Source organism: Salmo salar, chromosome 01, assembly GCF_965601325.2.
Source record: "Salmo salar chromosome 01, fSalSal1, whole genome shotgun sequence".
Lineage (NCBI taxonomy): Eukaryota > Metazoa > Chordata > Actinopteri > Salmoniformes > Salmonidae > Salmo > Salmo salar.
The window spans coordinates 156,086,097-156,110,555 of record NC_138291.1 but is presented as its reverse complement, the minus strand read 5'-3'; the positions used below and the strand labels follow the sequence as shown (position 1 = coordinate 156,110,555).

Sequence of the window (24,459 nt, the reverse complement as noted above, 5' to 3'; positions counted from 1 at the left end):
CACAAATGCTTTGTTTGTAAATTATGTCTCAGTGTTGGAGATGCCGCTGGCTATCAGTAAATAAATAAAACATTTAAATGGTGCCATCTGGCTTGCTTAATAAAAGGAATATTAAATGATTTATACTTTTACTTTTGATACTTAAGTATATTTTAAACCAAATACTTTTAAACTTACTCAATTTGTATTTTACTGGGTGACTTTTACTTGAGTAATTTTTTATTAAGGTATCTTTACTTGACTCAAGTATGACAGTTGGGTACTTTTTCCACCACTGCAATTGAGTGCAGGAAATGCAGAAATGATAAGTGCTGAAATTTGTTTTGGTTGAAGTTGAATTGAACAGTATAAAACAACCAGAATGGAGAAAGACTCATTGATATCACTTAGAATATATACGTGTTACCACCCTTGGAAAACTCACTACCCATAAAGCAAATGTAGAACTTTAATTAGATTTTTTTTTTATTTTTTAAATACCATCATTTTAAAAAAAATACCATGATATAATATTTTGGCCATATCGCCCAGCCCTAGCTCAGAGGCCACCCAGTTCATGAGCTTAACCTCTTGGTTAGGGGCAGTATTTTCACGTCCGGATAAAAAAACGTACCCGATTTAATCTGGTTATTACTCCTGCCCAGAAACTAGAATATGCATATAATTGTTTGATTTGGATAGAAAACACCCTAAAGTTTCTAAAACTGTTTGAATGGTGTCTGAGTATAACAGAACTCATATGGCAGGCCAAAACCTGAGAAGATTATATACAGGAAGTGCCCTCTCTGACCATTTCTTGGCCTGCTGTAACGTGACATTTTCTAAGGCTCCCATAGGCTCTCAGAAGGCACCAGAACGGGGAATGATGACTCTGCAGTCCCTGGGCGAAAAACAGTAGGGGTTTTGGAGAGTGGTCGATCTGAGAACAATGACACGGGCGTGCGCATGCACGTGAAGAGTCCATTTTCTTCTTTCAGTCTTTGAACGAAAACAACGTCTCCCGGTCGGAATATTCTCGCTATTTTACGAGACAAACCGCATAAAAATTGATTTTAAACAGCGTTTGCCATGCTTCGAAGTACGGTAATGGAATATTTTGACATTTTTTGTCACGACATGCGTCCGCGCGTCACCCTTCGGATAGGGACCTGAACGCACGGACAAAACAGAGGATATTTGAACATAACTATGGATTATTTTGAACCAAAACAACATTTGTGGTTGAAGTAGAAGTCCTGGGAGTGCATTCTGACGAAGAACAGCAAAGGTAATCCAATTTTTCTTATAGTAATTCTGAGTTTAGTGAACGCCAAACTTGGTGGGTGTCAAATTAGCTAGCCCGTGATGGCGAGCTATCTACTCAGAATATTGCAAAATGTGCTTTTGCCGAAAAGCTATTTTAAAATCTGACACCGCGATTGCATAAAGGAGTTCTGTATCTATAATTCTTAAAATAATTGTTGTGTTTTTTTTGTGAACGTTTATCGTGAGTAATTTAGTAAATTCATCGGAAGTTTTCGGTGGGTATGCTAGTTCTGAACGTCACATGATAATGTAAAAAGCTGGTTTTTGATATAAATATGAACTTGATTGAACAAAACATGCATGTATTGTATAACATAATGTCCTAGGAGTGTCATCTGATGAAGATCAAAGGTTAGTGCTGCATTTAGCTGTGGTTTTGGTTTTTGTGACATTATATGCTAGCTTGAAAAATGGGTGTGTGATTATTTCTGGCTGGGTACTCTCCTGACATAATCTAATGTTTTGCTTTCGTTGTAAAGCCTTTTTGAAATCGGACAATGTGGTTAGATTAACGAGAGTCTTGTCTTTAAAATTGTGTAAAATAGTCATATGTTTGAGAAATTGAAGTTATAGCATTTAAGGTTTTTGAATTTCACGCCACTCGATTCCACTGGCTGTTGACTAGGTGGGACGACATACGAGAGAGGTTAACAGCAGTAGATCTGAATTTAGAATGGAAAATGAATGTTTATAATATGCATATCCTACCTTCTGAGCCTGAGTAGCAGGCAGTTTAATTTGGGCACAACTTTCATCTGGACGTCAAAATACTGCCCCCTACCCTAGAGAAGTTAAAGGGAAAGATACACATCCCTAATAAACTGACACCTGCACTCTGAAACAATATTCTGTGATCACACAACACTAGGTCATCAAAGTTAAGCAGACATGCTGGGATGGAGCAGGGGAGGGCAAAGGTTTTGGCTCGAGTTGTTGTTCAAGTCTCGCCTGGAGTGTTTATTTAACCCTAACAATACTACAACACCACCCCACCTAAATCGGCTGGTGGGCCTGATGCTCAGTGTATTGGAAAGGGGGATACCTAATCAGTTGTACAACTGAATGCCTTCAACTGAAATGTGTCTTCGATTTAACCCAACCCCTCTGAATCAGAGAGGTGCGGGAGGCTGCCTTAATTCGACATCCAAGTCTTCGGCGCCCGGGGAACACTGCCTTGCTCAGGGGCAGAACGACAGATTTTTACCTTGTCAGCTCGGGGATTCGAGCCAGCAACCTTCTGGTTACTGACCAAACGCTCTAAGCATCTTACCGGCCACCTCCACGATGTCCCCTGGTACAAGGTCCTTGGACTTGATCCTCTGCACACTCTTCCTGTCCTGCCGGTACACCTTTCCCATCTCCGGCTCGTACTCTTTGAGCGCTTCAATGGCATTCTCTGCATTTCGCTCCTGTAAGACAAAATCAACCAGATTAAATCAGTATTATTCAGAGATAAATGTAAGCTTCACGTGTGGGTTGATGACCAGATCCCACACAAAGAGCATTTAGAGATGGTTAAAGAATGAGAACAATCACTTGACCAGTGACACTTAAGCTGGAAAAGGAAGCAAACCCAACAACAAATCATTGGACATTGTAATAGCCTGTAATAGCCAGAAATACCACTGTTTTTACAACGGTGATCTGTTGATCTCTCATCACATACCAAAGAAAAAAACAACAATAGGATCAAATGAAAATAAGGCAATTACACTTAAAAAGGGCTCAATTTCAGATTTAAGGAAACAATACATTCCTGGCTCAGTCAACCCTGGGAATTCAATGGACTTGTATTTTTAACATCTTGTATGTTTAACGTCACAGTCAGTGTGCCATCAGATATAGCTGAGGACTGGAGCACAGTGTACCACAATTAAACCCTCCGTCCCTCCAACCCCCCGTCCTTTCCTCCCAAATCAACTACCAGCGATCTGCTGACCTTTCCCTCCCTGTGGGATTACTCCCAGAGGTACCGTCACAAGCAGCCAGCCTGGCAGCACTCTGGACAGGGCACACCCGCTGGCCTCTCATTGGATGGGAACACAGACAACATCTCCATTAAAAATGCAGGCTGCAGGGAAAGTGTTGTAGGTTGTTAACAGTTGCCGTGATAACCGTAGTGGGCATTGATTGGTCCAAGGCGCCTCTATTGAAGTAGAGTTTGGTCAAAGACTGAGAAGAATTCAAAGGTATTCTGAACATGTTAGTCAACATAACCTCCAACGTCCCCAGATAAGCTTTGTTTGCTTATACAATGGCAAACAACCTGACAGATAACCGCTCCTCTTACAAACTTCAACAGAGCATAATATAATTTATGTCCCAACTACCATAAGTGCCGGCCTCCACAACTGCCATCGCTAGCCTAATTTAACTGAATATGGCATGCTAGAGTAAATAAACGTTAGACATTGCATTTGCTTAGTAGCAGCAGCATCATGATGGAATTCTTTTAAATGCATTTTCAATACTACACCTAATCAAAAGTCCCCCCCCCCGTAGAGGTAACCTCCCTGCGTGCGTGTTGTAGATCAACAAGGGTGACTATGAGGTGAGGTGTAAATCTTCGGGAGCAGTGAGGTGCAGCAGAAGGCCCGAGAGATGATCGAGGAGTTAATGGCCAAAGACAACAGCCCCAGGGGATTCCGCAGAGATAAAACACTTAAACCACAGTGAACGGGAGACATCGCTGAGTGAGGTACTGTATGTAGGGGCGCAACGGACCCACGGTTCAATACATATTGCGGTTTTAGGGTTGCGATTCAGTTTTGGAACAGCGGGAAAATTAAATAGTTAATTATTGTTTATTTAAGAAAATACAAAGTGGTGGTATTGCTGATTCCACATACGATCATAATGCCTGATGAGAACAGGAATATCAACACTTTGTATTCTCTAAAATGAAAACACGATTACTCAACACTAAAATAAAGTGCAATATGCGTGTAAAATCAATGTAAACATTGCATAGGCCTATGCTACAATGATTTCTTACAAAGAGAAAAAAAAAATGGCATTTGTGTGACTTTCATAAAGGGGCCATCAGTAGCATAATACTTCTCATGTCCCATTCCAGGGTAATGTGATGGGCTATCACTAAGTAGCTCTCGGTAGCACTGGAAATCCATCCATCTGTAGTAAGCGCAACACACGGTGCATTGGCCAATTCATTGGCAACTTCAGACTTAGCTTGCTTATATAGAGCAGGTACTACTCTTTTGCTGAAATGGGTGCAAGAGGACGAAGTTTGTAATTTTGCTCGAGCACTTTCGAGGTGCCGAAACACCCCATTCTCAACCACCAAGAACGGGCGCATATCCGCGGCTATAAACATACCCATCACTCTAGTAATTATTTTTGGCCTGGTCATAGTCGGAGAACACAACACACACCAACTGATTAAGGGACTGCTGAATGTATATTTTTTCCCTCTTGCTTTGTTTGCTCTTTTCAGTATTATGTCTCTCTCCAATAAGCTACCCAGGAAAGGGCTGAAAATAGCCCATATTAATATATGTAGCCTTAGAAATATGGTTAATCAAATCAATAACTTACTAACATCAGATAACATTCATATATTAGCCATTTCTGAGACTCAGATAATTAATTTGATGATACAGCAGTAGTGATATAACAAGTACAGTGCATTCGGAAAGAATTCAGAAAACTTGACTTTACACATTGGTACGTTACAGCCTTACTCTAAAATGTATTAAATTGTTTCCTCCCCCACCCATCAACCTACACACAATACCCCATAATGACACAAAGCCAAAACAGGTTTAGAAATGTTTGCAAACGTATTTAAAAGTCACATTTACAGTTGAAGTTGGAAGTTTACATAAACCTTAGCCAAATAAACTGAGTTGAAATGTTTCACAATTCCTGACATTTAATCCCAGTAATAATTCCCTGTTTTAGGTCAGTTAGGATCACCACTTTATTTTAAGAATGTGAAATGTTGAATAATAGTAAAGAGAATGACTTATTTCAGCTTTTATTTCTTTCATCACATTCCCAGTTAGTATTTGGTAGCATTGCCTTTAAATTGTTTAACTTGGGTCAAATGTTTCGGGTAGCCTTCCACAAGCTTCTCACAATAAATTGGGTAAATTTTGGCCCATTCCTCCTGACAGAGCTGGTGTAACTGAGTCAGGTTTGTAGGCCTCCTTGCGCGCACACACACCTTTTCAGGTCTGCCCACAAATTTTCTATAGGGTTGAGGTCAGGGCGTTATGATGGCTTAAGGACAACAAAGTCAAGGTACTGGAGTAGACATTTTGCCACAACTTTGGAAGTATGCTTGGGGTCATTGTCCATTTGGAAGACCCATTTGCGACCAAGCTTTAACTTCCTGACTGATGTCCTGAGATGTTGCTTCAATATATCCACGTAATTTTCCTCCCTTATGATGCCATCTATTTTGTGAAGTGCACCAGTCCCTCCGGCAGCAAAGCACCCCCACAACATGATGCTGCCACCCCCCGTGCTTCGCGGTTGGGATGGTGTTCTTCAGCTTGCAAGCCTCCCCCTTTTGCCTCCAAATATAAAAGTGGTCATTATGGTCAAACAGTTCCATATTTGTTTCATCAGACCAGACGACATTTCTCCAAAAAGTAAGATCTTTGTCCCCATGTGCAGTTGAAAACCGTAGTCTGGCTTTTTTTAATGGTGGTTTTGGAGCAGTGGCTTCTTCCTTGCTGAGCGGCCTTTCAGGTTATGTCGATATAGGACTCGTTTTACTGTGGATGAAGATACTTTTGTACCTGTTACCTCCATCTTCACAAGGTCCTTTGCTGTTGTTCTGGGATTGATTTGCACTTTTCGCACCAAAGTATCTCAAAGACAGAATGCATCTCCTTCCTCAGCAGTATGACGGCTGCGTGGTCCCATGGTGTTTATACTTGCATACTATTGTTTGTACAGATGAATGTGGTACCTTCAGGCATTTGGAAATTGCTCCCAAGGATGAACCAGACTTGGTCTACTATTTTTTTTTCGGAGGTCTTGACTGATTTCTTTTGATTTTTCCATGATGTCAAGCAAAGAGGCACTGAGTTTGAAGGTAGGCCTTGAAATACATCCACAGGTACACCTCCAATTGATTCAAATGATGTCAATTAGCCTATCAGAGGCTTCTAAAGCCATGACATTTTTCAGGAATTTTCCAAGCAGTTTAAAGGCACAGTCAACTTAGTGTATGCAAACTTCTGACCCACTGGAATTGTGATACAGTGAATTATAAATGAAATAATCTGTCTGTAAACAATTGTTGGAAAACTTACTTGTGTCATGCACAAAGTAAATGTCCTATAGTTTTATCAAGAAATTTGTGGAGTGGTTGAACAAGAAGTTTTAAATGACTCCAACCTAAGTGTATGTAAACTTCCGACTTACACTGTACATACAGCGGCAAGAAAAAGTTTGAGAACCCTTTGGAATAACCTGGATTTCTACAGGTTACAACAATAGACAAAGTGTGCTTAAACTAATAACACACAGAATTGTATTTCTCATCTATATTGAATACATAATTTAAACATTCACATTGTAGGTTAGAAAAAGTATGTGAACCCCTAGGCCAATGACTTCTCCAAAAGCTAATTGGAGTCAGCTAACCTGGAGTCCAATCAATGAGACTGGAGATGTTTAGAAGTGCCCTATTAAAAACACTCACAAAATTTGAGTTTGCTATTCACAAGAAGCAATGCCTGATATGAACCATGCCTCGAACAAAAGAGATCTCAGAAGACATAAGAAATGTTGACTTGCATAAAGCTGGAAAGGGTTACAAAATTCTCTCTAAAAGTCAGTTCACGGTAAGACAAATTGTCTGTAAATTGAGACATTCCAGCACTGTTGCTACTCTCCCTAGGAGTGGCCGTCTTGCAAAGATGACTGCAATAACACAGCGCAGAATACTCATTGAGACTAAGAGGAATCCTGGAGTGTCAGCTAAAAAGACTAGCATCTCTGGAAGATGATAACATCTCTGTTGACGAGTCTACAATACGTAAATCACTAAACAAGAATGGTGTTCATGGGAGGACACCATGGAAGAATCCACTGCTGTCCAAATAAAACATTGCTGCACATCAGAAGTTTACAAAAGTGCACCTGGATGTTCCACAGCGCTACTGGCAAAATATTATGTGGACAGATGAAACTAAAGTTGTGGTGGTTGGAAGGAACACACAACACTATGTGTGGAGAAAAAAGGCACATTAAAACCTCATCCCAACTGTAAAGTATGGTGGAGGGGCATCATGGTTTGGGGCTGCTTTGCTGCCTCAGGGCCTTGACAGCTTGCTATCATTGACGGAAAAATGAATTCCCATGTTATCAAGACATTTTGCAGGAGAATTTGAGGCTTTCTGCCAATTGAAGCTCAACACAAATTGGGTGATGCAACAGGACAACAACCCAAAACAACAGTAAATCAACAGAATGGCTTGAACAGAAGAAAATACACCTTCTCGAGTGGCCCAGTCAGTCCAGACCTCAACCCGATTGAGATGCTGTGGCATGACCTCAAGAGAGCAGTTCACACCAGATATCCCAAGAATATTGCTTAACTGAAACTGTTTTGTAAAGAGGAATGGTCCAAAATTCCTCCTGACCATTGTGCAGGTCTGATCCGCAACTACAGAAAAAAATAGGTTAAGGTTATTGCTGCCAGAGGGCCAACCTGTTATTAAATCCAAGGGTTCACATACTTTTCCCACCCTGCACTGTGAATGTTTACACTGTGTTCAATAAAGACATGAAAACAAGAGTTGGTTGTTTTTAGTTTAAGCAGACAGTCTATTGTTGTGACCTATTCAGACCCTTAACTCAGTACTTTGTTGAAGCACCATTGGCAGTTACTACAGCATCGACTCTTCTTGGGTATGACACCACAAGCTTGGCACACCTGTATTTGGGGAGTTTCTCCCATTCTTCTGTATAGATCCTCTCAAGCTCTGTCAGGATGGATGGGGAGAGTTGCTGCACAGCTATTTTCAGGTCTCTCCAGAGATGTTCGATCGGGTTCAAGTCCGGGCTCTGGCTGGGCCATTCAAGGAATATTCAGAGACTTGTCTCGAAGCCACACCAGCATTGTCTTGGCTGTGTGCTTAGGGTTGTTGTCCTGTTGGAAGGTGAACCGTCACCCCAATCTGAGGTCCTGAGTGCTCTGGAGCAGGTTTTCATCAAGAATCTCTCTGTACTTTGCTCCATTTATCTTTGCCTCGATCCTGACTAGTCTCCCAGTCCCTGCCTCTGAAAAACATGCCCACAGTATGATGCTGCCACCACCGTGCTTCACCGTAGGGATGGTGCCAGGTTTCCTCCAGAAGTGACACTTGAGATTTAGGCCAAAGAGTTTAGTATTGTTTCATCAGACGAGAATACTATTTCTCACGGTCAGAGTCCTGCGGGCTGTCATGTGCCTTTTACTGAGGAGTGGCTTCAGTCTGGCCACTACCATAAAGGGCTGATTGATGGCGTGCTGCAGAGATGGTTGTCCTTCTGGAAGGTTCTCCCATCTCCATAGAGGAACTCTAAAGCTCTATCAGAGTGACTATCGGGTTCTTGGCCACCTCCCTGAGCAAGGCCCTTCTCCCCCGATTGCTCAGTTTGGCTTGGTGGTTTCAAACTTCTTCCATTTAAGAATGATGGAGGCCATGGTGTTTTTAGGGACCTTCAGTGCTGCAGAAATGTTTTGGTACCCTTCCACAAATCTAACGACACAATCCTGTCTTGGAACTACGGATAATTCCTTTGACCTCATGGCTTGGTTTTTGCTCTGACATGCACTGTCAACTGTGGGACCTTATACCTGCTAAAAATGACTTAAATGTAAATGTTATATAGACAGGTATGTGCCTTTCAAAATCACATCCAATCAATTGAATTTACCACAAGTTGATTCCAATCAAGTTGTAGATGCATCAAGGATGATCAATGGAAACAGGATACACCTGAGCTCAATTTTGAGTCTCCTAGCAAAGGGTCTGAATACTTACGTAAATAAGGTATTTCTTCCCCCCCCCCAATACATTTGCAAAAAATTCTAAACCCGTTTTCACATTGTCATTATGGGGTATTGTGTGTAGATTGGATTGAAAGATTTTAGAAAAGTCTGCATTTTACAGTCAGGCTATAATGTAAAAATGTGGAAAAAGCCAAGGGGTCTGAATACTTTCTGAATGCACCAATCCTAATTTAAAGCCCTAGTCATTCAGTTCATAGGTTAGTCAGTTGGTTGAATCATGGCTGTGTAATGGTGTTGCCAGCTAAGTACATTAACTTTTGCTCAAGGGAAACTATACAATGTGATTAGCCTATACATCTCTTATACAGTTTGATTGATCAACTTAATTAAAGATTAGTGATCCACAATAACCATTCTTGCCTACTCACTGCTGACTGCATAAAGTGGAAAAGTAATTCACTGCATAGTCCTCCCCTGGAGCACAGTGTGTGCAGTTCTACAGAACATGGTTTTGCTAGATTGAGTCAAGAAAGCTTGACTTCACTCTAGTTCTCTCTACTGCTCATGGGGCTAGCACAATGGTAGTGTGAGGCGAGTCACCCACACACTACGCAGTAGTACAGCGGCATCCTCACATGAAAAGGTGTGACATAAACCCAATGAATTCAGCCTTGTCATTCCATCCCTTTTTTGTTATGGGACATTCAGAATAGTTCCTTTACTCTAGCAGGACTATTCGTCATTAATATGTGCAACGCTGGAGTACTCTGACACACCTGTGCTGCCTGTCTCGAAGGGATGAATCAGGTCTAATGAGCTGACGCTTTATAACTTGCTAACCAAGGTTTTTTAGCCCCAGCTTTTCAAACAAGCTTGTCACTTAAAACCAAGTTAGAAAAAAAACACTGGAAACCGACAGATGTTTAAGGTAATACAAGAATTGTGGAAGATGTATGATTCCAGTTAATCTAGTTGAGATTGAAGAGAAATTTTACTTTAGCTCCCAGTGTCAAGAAATCCCTAGATGCAGTGGGGAATGGAGTTGGATAGTGAAACTTTGGTTATGAGAAAGGAGCAGCCTATATTGAGTTGTCATTGGAAAACTCCAGATCTAACTAGATAACTCCCCATTCAGGCTAAAGATAGCACAAACATCCCACTGGAGTCCCCAGGCCAGGAGCAGAGAGAAAAGAGGTCCTATTTTCCCTCCCTGCCTTCATTCGTTTCTTACTAATGTCCCACTTTCTCCTCCTTGGTTTTATTTTAGTCTCCATTCATTACCTTGACTGGCCTGAAACATCCTGCCCCCCTTTTCCACCCACATGCCAAGTTTTCCCTCCTCACTCTTGGGTCCTTTTAGGGGTAAAATAAAAGTTTCAATGACACAACCTGTATCGTTGTACAGGTATGTCTCTCTGCTTTGTTGTTTCCCCTAGACTTCTGGCTTAGCCCAAGGCAGTCAAGTGGCCAGTCATGGACAGGATGGATTATTGATTTGGCTGTGTGCACCTTGGAGGCACAAAGCCTAATTACCTATCTGCTTTCGTTTTCAATCTGAGTCGGAGCAGAGGCAGGAGTGGATCGCTGCTCGATGGGCACAGGGACTCCTAGCACCCACCGTGCGCATGGCAACAAGATTTAGAGGTGATAAGATGACTAGAAAGAGTGTCCTGTTGAGCAAATGTCCACCCACAGCTAGAAGGAATCCCATTAAAGCAGGTCCATACAGTCTGTCTGTTTAGCTAGTTATATCTTTTTGGTCAATGGTGTCATTGACTATTGGAGTTTAGTACAGAAGTCTTTCTTGCCATACGGCTTTTGCATCCTGCCAAACTGTGGATTTCTAATATATTCCTCAACCAAGAGAAGGAAATCTGTCTCTAGCCATAGAACCCTGTGGTGAGTCGTTCTATTCAGAATACACCCTGGATACCGTGGCTAGGACAAACCTCTAATCGAGAGCCAAGTAATTTTCTTAATGTGCAGGATGTAAATGAGATTACCCACATTTCAAAAAGACTCATTGTAATTCACACCAAGCCCCTTCTCGGCTCTCATTTGAGAACAATCGGCTGCACAGTTCACACTGAACACACCTCTGCCGCTGAGTACAGTGGGTGGCTCGTGAAATGCTCTCCAACACTCTGTCCCTTCAGTTAAACTGTGTGGTCTAGAACATTCACCTTACGCTAGCTAGGTGAGACAATCACATCAATCATAAGTTCAAAGTCAGTGCTAGTGGGGGTGGGGGAGGGGGGGGTGTTCAAAGGTCATTTACAGAAATAAATATATATATATATACACACACACAGCAAAGAAAGAAACATCCTTTTGTCAGGAACCTGTCTTTCAAAGAATTTTTAAAAATCCAAATAACTTCACAGATGTTCATTGTAAAGGGTTTTTAAAAAAAACTGTTTCCCATGCTTGTTCAATGAACCATAAACAATTAATGAACATGCACCTGTGGGACGATCGTTAAGACACTAACAGCTTACAGACGGTAGACAATTAAGGTCACAGTTATGAAAACGTAGGACACTAAAGAGGCCTTTCTACTGACTCTGAAAAACACCAAAATAAAGATGCCCAGGGTCCCTGCTCAATGTGCCTTAGGCATGAGGACTGCAGATGTGGCCAGGGAAATAAATTGCAATGTCCGCACTAGAGGTCGACTGATTAATCGGAATGGCCAATTAATTAGGGCCGATTTCAATTTTTCATAACACTGTATTTTTGGCCACCGATTTGCCGATTTTTTAAATTATTTTTTTACACCTTTATTTAACTAGGCAAGTCAGATTAAAAACACATTCTTATTTTTAATGACGGCCTAGGAACGGGGGTTAACTGCCTTGTTCAGGGGGGGGGGGGGGGTTCGTTTTGGAACCTTCCGGTTACTAGTTCAACGCTCTAACCACCTGCCTTACATTGCACTGACTACCTGTTACGCGAGGGCAGCAAGAAGCCAAGGTAAGTTGCTAGCTAGCATTAAACTTATCTTATAAAAAAACAATCAAATCTTAACATAATCACTAGTTAACTACACATGGTTGATGATATTACTAGTTTATCTAGCGTGTCCTGCATTGCATATAAATCGATGCGGTGCCTGTTAATTTCTCATCGAATCACAGCCTACATCGACAAACGGATGATGATTTAACAAGCGCATTTGTGAAAAAAGCACTGTCGTTGCACCAATGTACCTAACCATAAACATCAATGCCTTTCTTTAAAATCAATACACAAGTATATATTTATAAACCTGCATATTTAGTTAATATTACCTGCTAACATGAAATTGTGTCACTGCTCTTGCGTTCATTGCCTGGCTTGTTGTGAACTAATTTGCCAGAATTTTACGTAATTATGACATACCATTGAAGGTTGTGCAATGTAACAGGAATATTTAGACTTAGGAATGCCACCCGTTAGATAAAATACGGAACGGTTCCGTATTTCACTGAAAGAAAAAAACGTTTTGTTTTCGAGATGATAGTTTCCGGATTCGCCAATATTAGTGACTAAAGGCTCGTATTTCTGTGTGCTTATTATACTATAATTAGGTCTATGATTTGATAGAGCTGTCTGACTGAGCGGTGGTAGGCACCAGCAGGCTCGTAAGCATTCATTCAAACAGCACTTTCGTGCGTTTTGCCAGCAGCTCTTCGCAATGCATTGCGCTGTTTATGATTTCAAGCCTGTCAACTCCCAAGATTAGGCTGGTGTAACCGATGTGAAATGGCTAGCTAGTTAGCGGGGTGCGCCCTAATAGCGTTTCAAACATCACTCGCTCTGAGACTTGGAGTAGCTGTTCCCCTTGCTCTGCATGGGTAACGCTGCTTCGAGGGTGGCTGTTGTCGATGTGTTCCTGGTTCGAACCCAGGTAGGAGCGAGGAGAGGGACGGAAGCTATACTGTTACACTGGCAATATTAAAGTGCCTATAAGAACATCCAATAGTCAAAAGATATGAAATACAATACCTGGGAATATTGAAGACTCATGTTAAAAGGAACCACCAGCTTTCATATGTTCCCATGTTCGTTAGCTTTCTTACATGGCACATATTGCACTTTTACTTTCTTCTCCAAAACTTTGTTTTTGCATTATTTAAACGAAATTGAACATGTTTCATTATTTATTTGAGGCTAAATTCATTTTATTTATATATTATATTAACTTAATAAGTGTTCATTCAGTATTGTTGTAATTTTCATTATTACAAATAAACAAAACTATTAAATCGGCCGATTAATCGGTATCGGCGGGTTTTTGGGGTCCTCCAATAATCGGTATTGAAAATCATAAATCGGTCGACCTCTAGTCCGTACTGTGAGACGCCTAAGACAGTGCTACAGGGAGACAGGACGGACAACTGATCATCCTCGCTGTGGCAGACCACGTGTAACACCTGCACAGGATCGGTACATCACACCTGCGGGACAGGATGGCAACAACAACTGCCCGAGTTACAACAGGAACGCATAATCCCGCCATCAGTGCTCAGACTGTCCACAGTTGGCCGAGAAAGGCTGGAGTGAGGGCCTGTAGGCCTGTTGTAAGGCAGGTCCTCACCAGACATCACCGGCAACAACGTCACCTATGGGCACAAACCCACCGTTGCTGGACCAGACAGGACTGGCAAAAAGTGCTCTTCACTGACGAGTCGCGGTTTTGTTCACCAGGGGTGATTGTCAGATTTGTGTTTATCGTCAAAGGAATGAGCGTTACACCGAGGCCTGTACTCTGGAGCGGGATCGATTTGGAGGTTGAGGGTCCGTCATGGTCTGGGGCGGTGTGTCACAGCATCATCAGACTGAGCTTGTTGTCATTGCAGGCAATCACAACGCTGTGCGTTACAGGGAAGACCTCCTCCTCCCTCATGTGGTACCCTTCCTGCAGGCTCATCCTGACATGACTCTCCAGCATGACAATGCCACCAGCCATACTGATCGTTCTGTGCGTGATTTCCTGCAAGACAGGAATGTCAGTGTTCTGCCATGGCCAGCAAAGAGCCCGGATCTCAATCCCATTGAGCACGTCTGGGACCTGTTGGATCGGAGGGTGAAGGCTAGGGCCATTGCCCCCAGAAATGTCCGTGAACTTGCAGGTGCCTTGGTGGAAGAGTGGGGTAACATCTCACAGCAGAAACTGGCAAATCTGGTGCAGTCCATGAGGAGGAAATGCACTGCAGTACTTAATGCAGCTGGTAGCCACACAAGATACTGACTTACTTTTGACCCACTCTTTGTTCAGGGACACATTATTCCGTTTCTGTTAGTCACATGTCTGTGGAACTTGTTCAGTTTATCTCTCAGTTGTTGAATCTTATGTTCATATAAATATTTACACATGTTAAGTTTGCTGAAAATAAACGCAGTTGACAGTTAGAGGACGTTTCGTTTCTCTCTGAGTTTGATCATAAATATATTTCTTTTTTTACCACCGATCATAGAAACGTGCTGTATTCACATACTTTTGGTCATGTAGTGTATGTGGACGCTGCTCGAACGTCTCATTCAAAAATTATGGGCATTAATATGGAATTAGACTCCAATCAAGTTAAAGAAACATCTCAAGGATGATCAATGGAAACAGGATACACCTGAGCTCAATTTCTAGTCTCATACAGTAGCAACGGGTCTGAAAACATATGTAAATAAGGCGTCTTTATTTTAATACATTTGCTAAAATGTCTAAATCTATTTTTCCCTTTGTCATCATGGGGTATTGTGTAGATTGATGCATACAGTGCATTCATAAATTTTTCAGACCCCTTCCCTTTTTCCACACTTTGATACTTAACAGCCTTATTCTAAAATGAAGTAAATGCAAAAAAAATCCTTAGCAATCGACACAAAATACCTGATTTGGAAAGGCACACACCTGTCTATATAAAGGGCCCACAGTTGACAGTGCATGTCAGGGCAAAAACCATGCCATGAGGTCGAAGGAATTGTCGTTAGAGCTCCGAGACAGGATTGTGTAGAGGCACAGATCTGGGGAAGGGTACCAAAAAAATGTCTGCAGCATTGAAGGTGCCCAAGAACACAGTGGCCTCTATCATTCTTAAATGGAATAAGTTTGGATCAACCAAGACTAACTAGAGTTGGCCGCCCGGCCAAACTGAGCAATTGGGGGAGAAGTGCCTTGGTCAAGGAGGTGACCAAGAACCCAATGGTCACTCTGACAATGTTCCAGAGTTCCTCTGTGGAGATGGAAGAACCTTCCAGAAGGACAACCATCTCTGCAGCACTCCACCAATCAGGCCTTTATGGTAGAGTGACCAGATGGAAGCCAGCACAGCTCGCTTGTAGCTTGCCAAAAGGTACCTAAAGGACTCAAACCATGAGAAACAAGATTCCCTGGTCTGATAAAACCAAGGTTGAACTCTTTGGCAGGACTGGGAGACTAGTCAGGATCAAGGGAAAGATGAACGGAGAAAAGTACAGAGAGATCCTTGACGAAAACCTGCTCCAGAGCGCTCAGGACCTCTAACAGGGGTGAAGGTTCACCTTCCAACAACCCTAAGCACACAGCCAAGACAAGGCAGAAGTGGCTTCGGGACAAGTCTCTGAATATTCCTTGAGTGGCCCAACCAGAGCCCGGACTTCAACCTGATCGAACATCTCTGGAGACCTGAAAATAGCTGTGCAGCAACTCTACCAATCCAACATGACAGAGCTAGTGAGGATCTGCAGAGATGAACAGGAGAAACTCTCCAAATACAGGTGTGCCAAGCTTGTAGCGTCATAGCCAAGAAGACTCGATGCTGTAATCGCTGCCAACGGTGCTTCAACAAAGTACTGAGTAAAGGGTCTGAATACTCATGTAAAATGTACATCTGTTAAAATTAAAAATCCTGTTGCCTTGTCATTATGGGGTAGTGTGTAGATTGATGATAAAAAAAATGTAATGCATTTTTGAATAAGGCTGTAACGTAACAAAATGTGGAAAATGTCAAGGGGTCTGAAGACTTTCTGAAGGCACTGTATAAGCCTAGCTATATGCCCAGTGTATATGTTCATTCTCCTGTGTCATAAAGGACTGAGAAGAATAGCCTCTGGTTCCACTCTAAGCTTGGTTCTATTTTTAACTGTCTTTTTGTTCATGCCATTTTCTCTCTCCGTTGTGCGGCGGATCGGTTTGGGCAGGCAGGCGTTTAACTGGCAAGAGGACGTCCACAGGGATCCCTCCAAACCCTCTTCCTGGGATCCAATCCCTGCCATCAGGGGATCCAGCTCAGTGACCAATCACAGGCAACTAATGGTTGTCACTAACTGGAGTAACCAAGAAACTGTCATTAAACCAGCCAGAGGCAAAAACAGCTTTGCTACAATTTGTACATAATTTCAGCTTCTCCCTCATACAATCAATTCCCTCAATTTATAGTGAGTGAGGCAATCAGTTATCTGTAGATATGGCCTGATCCTATCATAAGCTAGGCCTACTACTATTAATTATATTCCTCTTAGGGTGGGACAGTCTATCAAACCAAAAAAAGAACTATGTTAAAAGAAAAAGGTTGTAAAAAAGATCTGCTTACCTGCCAGACACCCACAATGGCATTTGCTATCAGAATCAGCAAAATTACAAAAGGCTCCACGAAGGCTGTGATGGTCTCCTCGCCCTCCTCGAACCAGGCCAGCACCTAAAACGGGAGAAACAGGCAGACAAGTCAGACAGCAATACAAAGAAATACATTCATATTATGCCCTGCAGTTGCAGATATCAATGTCTCAGTCATATCAGCTTTAGGGTGTAGAGGAGATGAGGCGAGCCAGAGGCAAGGGTCAAGATAACAGAGCCTGGAGCACTATTGCAAAACCAGGGCAAAGGCAATCACTTGGTAACAGTAAGTAAGTAATTCAATTTGGGTGAAAAGTAGCCGTTGGAGAGTGACAATGCTCGTCAGGGCTGAAAGTTTGATTGTCAAGCCCATCAAACACCTAATTGTTACGTCAGCTGCAGGACTTTCAGCGACATCAATCAAATCTAATGTTGAACATGCCATTTCTAATACCTGTAGTTCACATTCAAAGCACCACACAACTCTACCCTGTTCAGGCATCCAGTCTCTAGCAAAGCATTTTGTCCTCTCAACAGCAAGTGACTGCTCTTTAAAGTGGTGTTCATTTCCATTAAGTTCTTCTCAGCCACTGAAATAGGATGCATGGGTTGAAACCAGTGGTTTGAATAACCACATTACATAACAGAAAATCAGCAATTTCATCTGCTGAGGTCAAACAATTTTACAACATAGAAATGACTTGGAGATAGAGGGAACAATGGTAGAAATGACTGAAAATGTTCCTATAAATCTCAAACTATGCTACAATTTAAAGGGCTGGAGCGGTAGCTTCCCACACAACAGTGCTCATAAAGGCCAAGCTTGAACTTGTATGCTATGGAATGATCACTTCTTTGAATGAAGAGGTTAAAAAAAAGCAGCATCCTCTTATTTTATTTTGATTTCTCCGACAGTCAATCATGAACGGGGAGATACTGCCTGAGAGCAGAGCCTGAGAGCAGAGCCTGGAGTACACTACAGAGGCCTCAGCATCATTAACTCAGAACCCACCTAATTATCCTTGTCAAGCTCTCTGGCGCCAACAGTCAATAATGACTCATTTGCGCAATGAATAGAGGGTTGAAAGCCTCTCACTACCAAGTATTTGTAAATGTGTTCAGCATAATGACAGCATCAGTCCCATATCATCAAATCTTATCCAGTGAATGGGTCTATTGTTTCTCAAAGACTATTTCAGAACAGGTACAGAAGTAACTTGTCTCCTCAATCAGAATCTAGGCCAGAACTAGAAATGTGTCATATACTAGGATTCTCCTCCTCACCCAGTTAGAGGTACAGCCTATCGCAACAAATGCCAATGAAAAATATGAACATCTTGACAGCTCAAGCACGCTTATGACTTTTGTGTGTGTGTGTGTGTGTGTGTGTGTGTGTGTGTGTGTGTGTGTGTGAGACCAGGCCACTGCTGGATGTGATTTACAGACTAGATTCCAGAACATCACTGTGTGACTGTCCCTGCTGCTGGTGATATTTACAGTGATGTGGCATTGAATACCAGCCAACAGGAAGATAAATGGGGTCACAGAGAGGTGAACTTGGCACTCACCAGGATCACCACTAGTGAGGCCACTTGTGACATAACAAACATTTTTTATGTCCAGATCAACTGCTTCCCCTGAAGGACTTCAATAGAAGGGATATGATGGGGCCTAAAAGGAGTAAATTCGGCATAATTGGGCAACAGCAGGAAAAGGAGGCTCCAAACAGGTGCAAGAAAATGGCTGACGACCAGTGACTCACTAACAACTAGAAACTCCATCAATGATGTTCTCAACATAGCAGACTAGGATGTAATGACATTACAAGTAGGTGCAACAACCAATTATCCCTAAATTATTGGATGAATGCCAGTTTAACATCACATTTTCACCGGAATAGACAGTCAGATACCATACAAAACCGACATGAGGCTGGAGCTGTGGGTACAAGGCCTAATGGAGACCCAGGGGCTTGCAATTTCTTAAGAAACCCCTCTTCAGTGCCATCTGCCCTAGAGGGGATTTGTGTGTTCCCCAACAATTACGCATATACATTTATTCTGGACATATGAAGCATACCATCATCCTCATTTCAATAAATGGAGAGTAATTATATACTTACAAAGGATATGCAGGCCGCAAGAAGAAGAATCCTCACAAGTAGATCTCCAAACTGTTCAGCTACCAGTTCCCATAAAGACTTCCCTAAGAAAATAAAAGAGGGTTTGATTGCATCCAAATAATTGAATACCTAGAAAAAGTAAATTAACAAAGAAATTAACGATTTACTTACCCTCCTCAGCAGGCAATTCTGCGATTCATCCAAAGGATACCACCCAGGAAAGAGGACAACAGTGAGAGGAAGGTTACAACCGAAAATTAAGTTTTCCGATTACGAATAAGAGTTTCAAAGGGGAAAATACATCTAAATTGACGTGGACAGGAGGACAAACATAAGACATACTGAACATCATTTAAAACAGGCTGACTATTTTAAAAGTACAGCATTTTGCTTTAACTCTAGCTCGTTTACTTAAATTGTTTCAACACACGAGACTGTACATGTTCGTGACGTCACCAATTCGTTCAAACAAGCCGGTTGCTGAAGAATGCCAGCGGCGTAGCGATAGTTCAGCAGGCTAACTAGCTAACAGGCCGTACACCGTGTGGCCAGGGAAGGGATATCACATTTCAGCAACATGTTACTCACCGTTAGGTCCCCATGTTTCCCGCTGCCTCTTCACCTGGTCTAAACCTAGACCTGTGCTTTCGTTCACGTTGAAATGGCTGTAAACTTCCTCCACCGTCTTTGTGTGAGCGTTCTCCATGGTGAGTATCTGCGCGAGGTCACACACCAGCTCGCTAACGTTAGCTGAAACCTCGACAACCCCACTGAATACTCACTTATTTTGTGTCTTCCCCAAACTCACGCTGCCATAAATTCATACGAATATCTTAAAATGTATTTGTTTCCCCAAACACTAAATAACCTAACGTGCAATGAAAATTGTGGCTAATGTTAGTCCTCACACTTGTTAGGAGACCGATGCCTTCACCCGTCAAATTCTCCGGTTAGCTACAATGTTCCAGACAACCATGAAATACGGATAATTCATACCACCATCAAAACTATTTCATTTTTTGAAGGTGCAATAACTAAATGAGTCCCTGTAGTTGGATAATGCAAGTGGCTACGCGGTAGGTCTGACAAGTACAGCCTTCGTGGATGTCCGCTGTCTATTTGTTCTTGTGTGCTGCTGCGGATTCACTACTATCCCCATCAGCACCAATCGCATTTGTTCACTACCCCTTTCGCATGCTCTGAATGCTGTGCTCGGTGTCCGCATGTGGAATGCGCTTATTGGTTGGAGAGACTCCGGAAATCCATTTTTCCTCCCGATCTTTCAGTCCTCACTAGTTACCACAGCCTATTTCAAAAATGGATTTGAACCCTAACCACCCTGCTAACATTATGCCTAACCTTAATTAAGACACGTTTTACGATAGCCAATTTCGACTTTGTGGTTGTAGTAACTTCTGACAAACCGATATTCTTCGGTGGGGTTTATCAGCGGTTGGCATCCAAAGTCATTGTGTTTTACCACCACCTACTGTACTGGAGTGTGGGCCAGGGGCCAGAGACCAAGAGAAAGTAAATCCTAATTGCCAGCCCCGTTGCTCTTAAAAAAAAGATTACATATTTGAGACTATAGAGTATATTGAGTAGAACGTCATTAGATATAAACTACTTTTCTGTATCCCCCTCTCCCTCATACTGGATCTCAGCCTCTCTCTTTCCTTCTGATACTTGAAATAAATGCCTGCTCTTAGTATCTCTACTTCACTGCTCCTGCCATCTCTGCACCATCACTGTCCATATCAGTCTTTTGCCTCTGCCTTGCTCATTGAAACTACAACATCCCCACTACTAAGTGCTTGTTTAGCGGGTACATCAACTGCCTAGTTCCCCTCCACCCCCACATGGGCTGGGACCACAGAAGGTTGGTGGTACCTTAATTGAGGAGGACAGGCTTATGGTAAATCCTCCATTTGCTCCGTTCCAGCCATTATTATGAGCAGTCTTCACCTCAGCAGCCTGCACTGGCTGGGAACCAAGTAAACCTTATCTGTATACCCATCTGTTTAATCCTGCCATGGGTTTGTAGTACATCATAAAGCAGGTCTTGTCTGCTACGTGAGCTAAAGGACTGCAGACTCATCAACACTGCACATGAATCAGAGCAAATAACTACTCTGTCTGGCTTGACTTACTCCACACACTGCAAGGCCAACAGTATGGCCATCAGCTCTGCCATATATACAACCAGATGATCTGAAATACACTTCCTGACTGCCACCCCACATTCCTGCACTTCAAATGCTGACCCAGTACGTCCTGTCCTTGGATCTTTTGAACGATCTGTGTAAATGGCCACAAAATCCTGGTACACAGTATGCATCTATCTATTAAACAAATAAGATGGATCAACACCCACCCTATCTTTCCGTAGTCTCTCCAACACTTCTAGATCAACTACTGGAGGTGGGAGTAGCCATGGTGGATTTACAGGAATAGGTACCGTTGGACTAAACTCTTTTGCATATACAGTCCCACCTCCCTCGCCTGGGTATTACCCACCCAAAGCTCGTGTTCTGTGCTCGCTCATGTTTTCCATCATGCATGTAAAATCCTTTTTGCATTATGAAACAACCCATGTCCCTGTAGGTTGACCCAATAATTCATTGCCAGCTGCTGTCTCCTAATCTGCAATGGCAAATCCCCCATCGCCACCTGTAGTGCAGCCACTGGGGAGGTCTGAAACACCCCACTACATATTCTGAGTCCTTGCCCCAGCATGACATCTAGCCTTTCCAATAAGGTCCGGGCTGCCGAACCATACGCTATGCTACCATAGTCTATTACAGATAGGATCGATGCAACATACATGGTCCTCAAAAAGGAACACTCACCCCCCCACTCCTTCCCCATCAGACAGCGCATCACATTTAGCACCTTCTTACACTTACCTGCCACTCTCTCAAAGTGTTCTGCCCAGGTCAGCCTAGTGCCAAAGTATACCCCAAGGAACCTGAAGGCCCTCACCAAGTTTCTCCCATATAACCTCAACCATACCTCATCTCCCACCTTCCTCCTGGTAAAGAACACTGTCTAAGTTCTCTCAGAGAACAGAGAACCTGAATCCCCACATTAATGCTCACCACTCTACCTCTTCAATTTGCTCCCTGTAATGGCACATTACTTACCCTCTCCCATAAGGCCCCATCATCTACAAATAAAGACCTCCCAATATCCAGCCGTACCTGAGAGTAAACATCATTGATCGTGATTGAGAACAGAGGACTAATCACGCTCCTCTGCGGTGTACCGTTATCCACCATGTAGCTGTCTGATGGAGACGTCCCCACCTTCACTTGGATAAACCTTCCAAACAGGAAATCATTTCTACGTTCTTCCTCCTGCCCCCATAATATCAAGCTTTATTAACAACCCCTCCTTCCACATAAAAAAAGACAGCTACAACAGTCTCCTTGTTCACCTGAGCCTTACTGACCTCTGCTTCTAAGCAGAGCACTGGGTCCATAGTTCCCCTCCCCTTCCTGAACCCACTCTGATGTGGCGATACTAGCTCCCTGCTCTCCAGGAAGTTAGCCTCTCCGTAATCATACGTTCCATAATCTTACATACATGTGATGTTAAAGCTATTGGCCGATAGCTTGTTGGCCTTGCTGGGTCCTTCCCTGGCTTCCGGATTGGTACCACTACTGCCTCCTTCCAGCTGCCTGGTAGTTTCCCCTCCTCCCACACTCTGTTGTACAACACTAATACCTTATCACTAAGATGGGCCAACATAATATAGCACACCTCATCTTTCCCAGGTGAAGTTAACCCAGCCTTACCTGTTTCCCTTTTCATCTCTGCCATGGTAAATGGTGCATTCAACGCATCATTTACATCCTCCGTCCTATCCAACACTCCAGGATGCTCTTCTCTCATTCTCTCTCTCCCCCTCCTCTGACAAATTTGCAGAGTTACGCACTTGGACAAACGCTTTGTCCATCATCTCTGCCTTCATCTGTTACTTCCACATCCTTCCCACTCGTCAACACTGTATAATCCCACTCCCTTCACTCATCCTCTTAATCATCCCTCACGCTTTTCCCACAGGTGTCGCCCTTCCAATGGTGTCACAGAACCGACGCCAACATGACCTCAATGCCTGACGGATAGTTCTCCTCACCAGGGCCTGCTGATACTGAATCAGATGTTGGACGTTTTCAGTACTCTAAATGCCCTCTTCCTATTCCTCACCATTGCCCCACACTCATCCATGGGACTGCTTTCCCCCTCCTCCTCCCTGAACTCTAAGGTATAGCCTCAGTAGCTGCCCCCACTAAAGCTATTCATACTATCCACATCCCCTCTTATATCCACCCGAGCCATCACCTGCTCACTCAGCTCCTGAAACTGATCCCGCTTTGTCTTTCCAAACACCCACCTGCCTACTTCATCCACTGTCACCTCCTCCTCCCTCCAGCCTACTGTGCATACTATGGGGCAATGATCACTCCCCACTGTCGACTCCTCTCATACCTCCCACTCACAGATTCCTGCCATCGCACTAGATACCAGAGTGAGGTCCAAGGCAGTCTCTTCCCCTGTGGAAGTGAATGTCACCTGCTATAAATGTCACCAGCTTTCTGTTATCTATGTATACCATATCGCCACCCACCTACCCCCTAATCCCCGGTCTAGATGCTCCCTGGACCACCCTCACTGCCTCAGCATGACACCCTTCACTCCACTCTCACTTGTTGCACCTCCACTGCCTGCTACATTGCCTCACACCCACCATATGCCACATTATGAGCACCCACACAGCTGCAGCACTTTGGTTGTACACCATCCCCACACTTGCCATACTCATGTCCCCCCACACACACCTGGCACACCTCTTTTTTTTCTTTACAGGCTGTTGCCTAATGCCCAAACCTCTGGCAGTTCTAACATCTTAAAGGCTTCGATATATAAGCCCTCACATAATTAGGCAACAAGGCCAGAGGGGGTGTGGTATATGGCTAATATACCAAGGCTAAGGGCTGTTCTTAGTCACGACCCAACGCGGAGTGTCTGGACACAGCCCTTAGCCGTGGTATATTGGTCATATATCACAAATCCCAGAGGTGCCTTATTGCTATTATAAACTGGTTACCAATTTAATTAGAGCAGTTAGAGCAGTTAAAAGAAAGGTGTTGTTGTACCCGTGGTGTACAGTCTGATATACAACGGCTGTCAGCCAATCAACAATCAGGGCTCAAACCACCCAGTTTATAATAACTCATATATCCTATGGTTACTTTATTTGGCAGTACCTGGTCCTTGAAGTGTAACAGAATAGACAGCCTATCTACCCTAACTCCATCCCTTGTTGCTTGCCATCTTTGAACATTCACTAGAACGCCTCATCTCAAGTTGTCACTTGCTAACACTCACAGGCACTCCTGATATCACCCCTTTAATCCACTGCTTCCCTGCTCGACACCACCCTATTTGCTTCACTCAGAGCTTTTTCCCTCTGCGCCATGT

General features: G+C 43.1%; 1 protein-coding gene across 2 annotated transcripts in view; it reads right to left on the bottom strand.

The window, feature by feature from the left end:
* The window catches only part of LOC106566303 (sarcoplasmic/endoplasmic reticulum calcium ATPase 2a), a 67,261-nt gene extending 46,850 nt beyond the window's left edge, over window positions 1-20,411 (bottom strand). For both annotated transcript variants that reach the window (XR_014378567.1, XM_082955406.1), the window contains exons 1-5: window positions 19,564-20,411; window positions 19,147-19,164; window positions 18,976-19,058; window positions 16,831-16,935; window positions 2,576-2,714 (exon numbers count right to left, since the gene is read on the bottom strand). Coding sequence is in view for 1 of the 2 variants with exons in the window: in XM_082955406.1 (XP_082811532.1) it covers window positions 2,576-2,714; window positions 16,831-16,935; window positions 18,976-19,058; window positions 19,147-19,164; window positions 19,564-19,681 (463 nt within the window). In the remaining variant the exon portion in view is untranslated. The remainder of the gene's footprint in view (window positions 1-2,575; window positions 2,715-16,830; window positions 16,936-18,975; window positions 19,059-19,146; window positions 19,165-19,563) is intronic.
* Window positions 20,412-24,459: the final 4,048 nt, after the last annotated feature.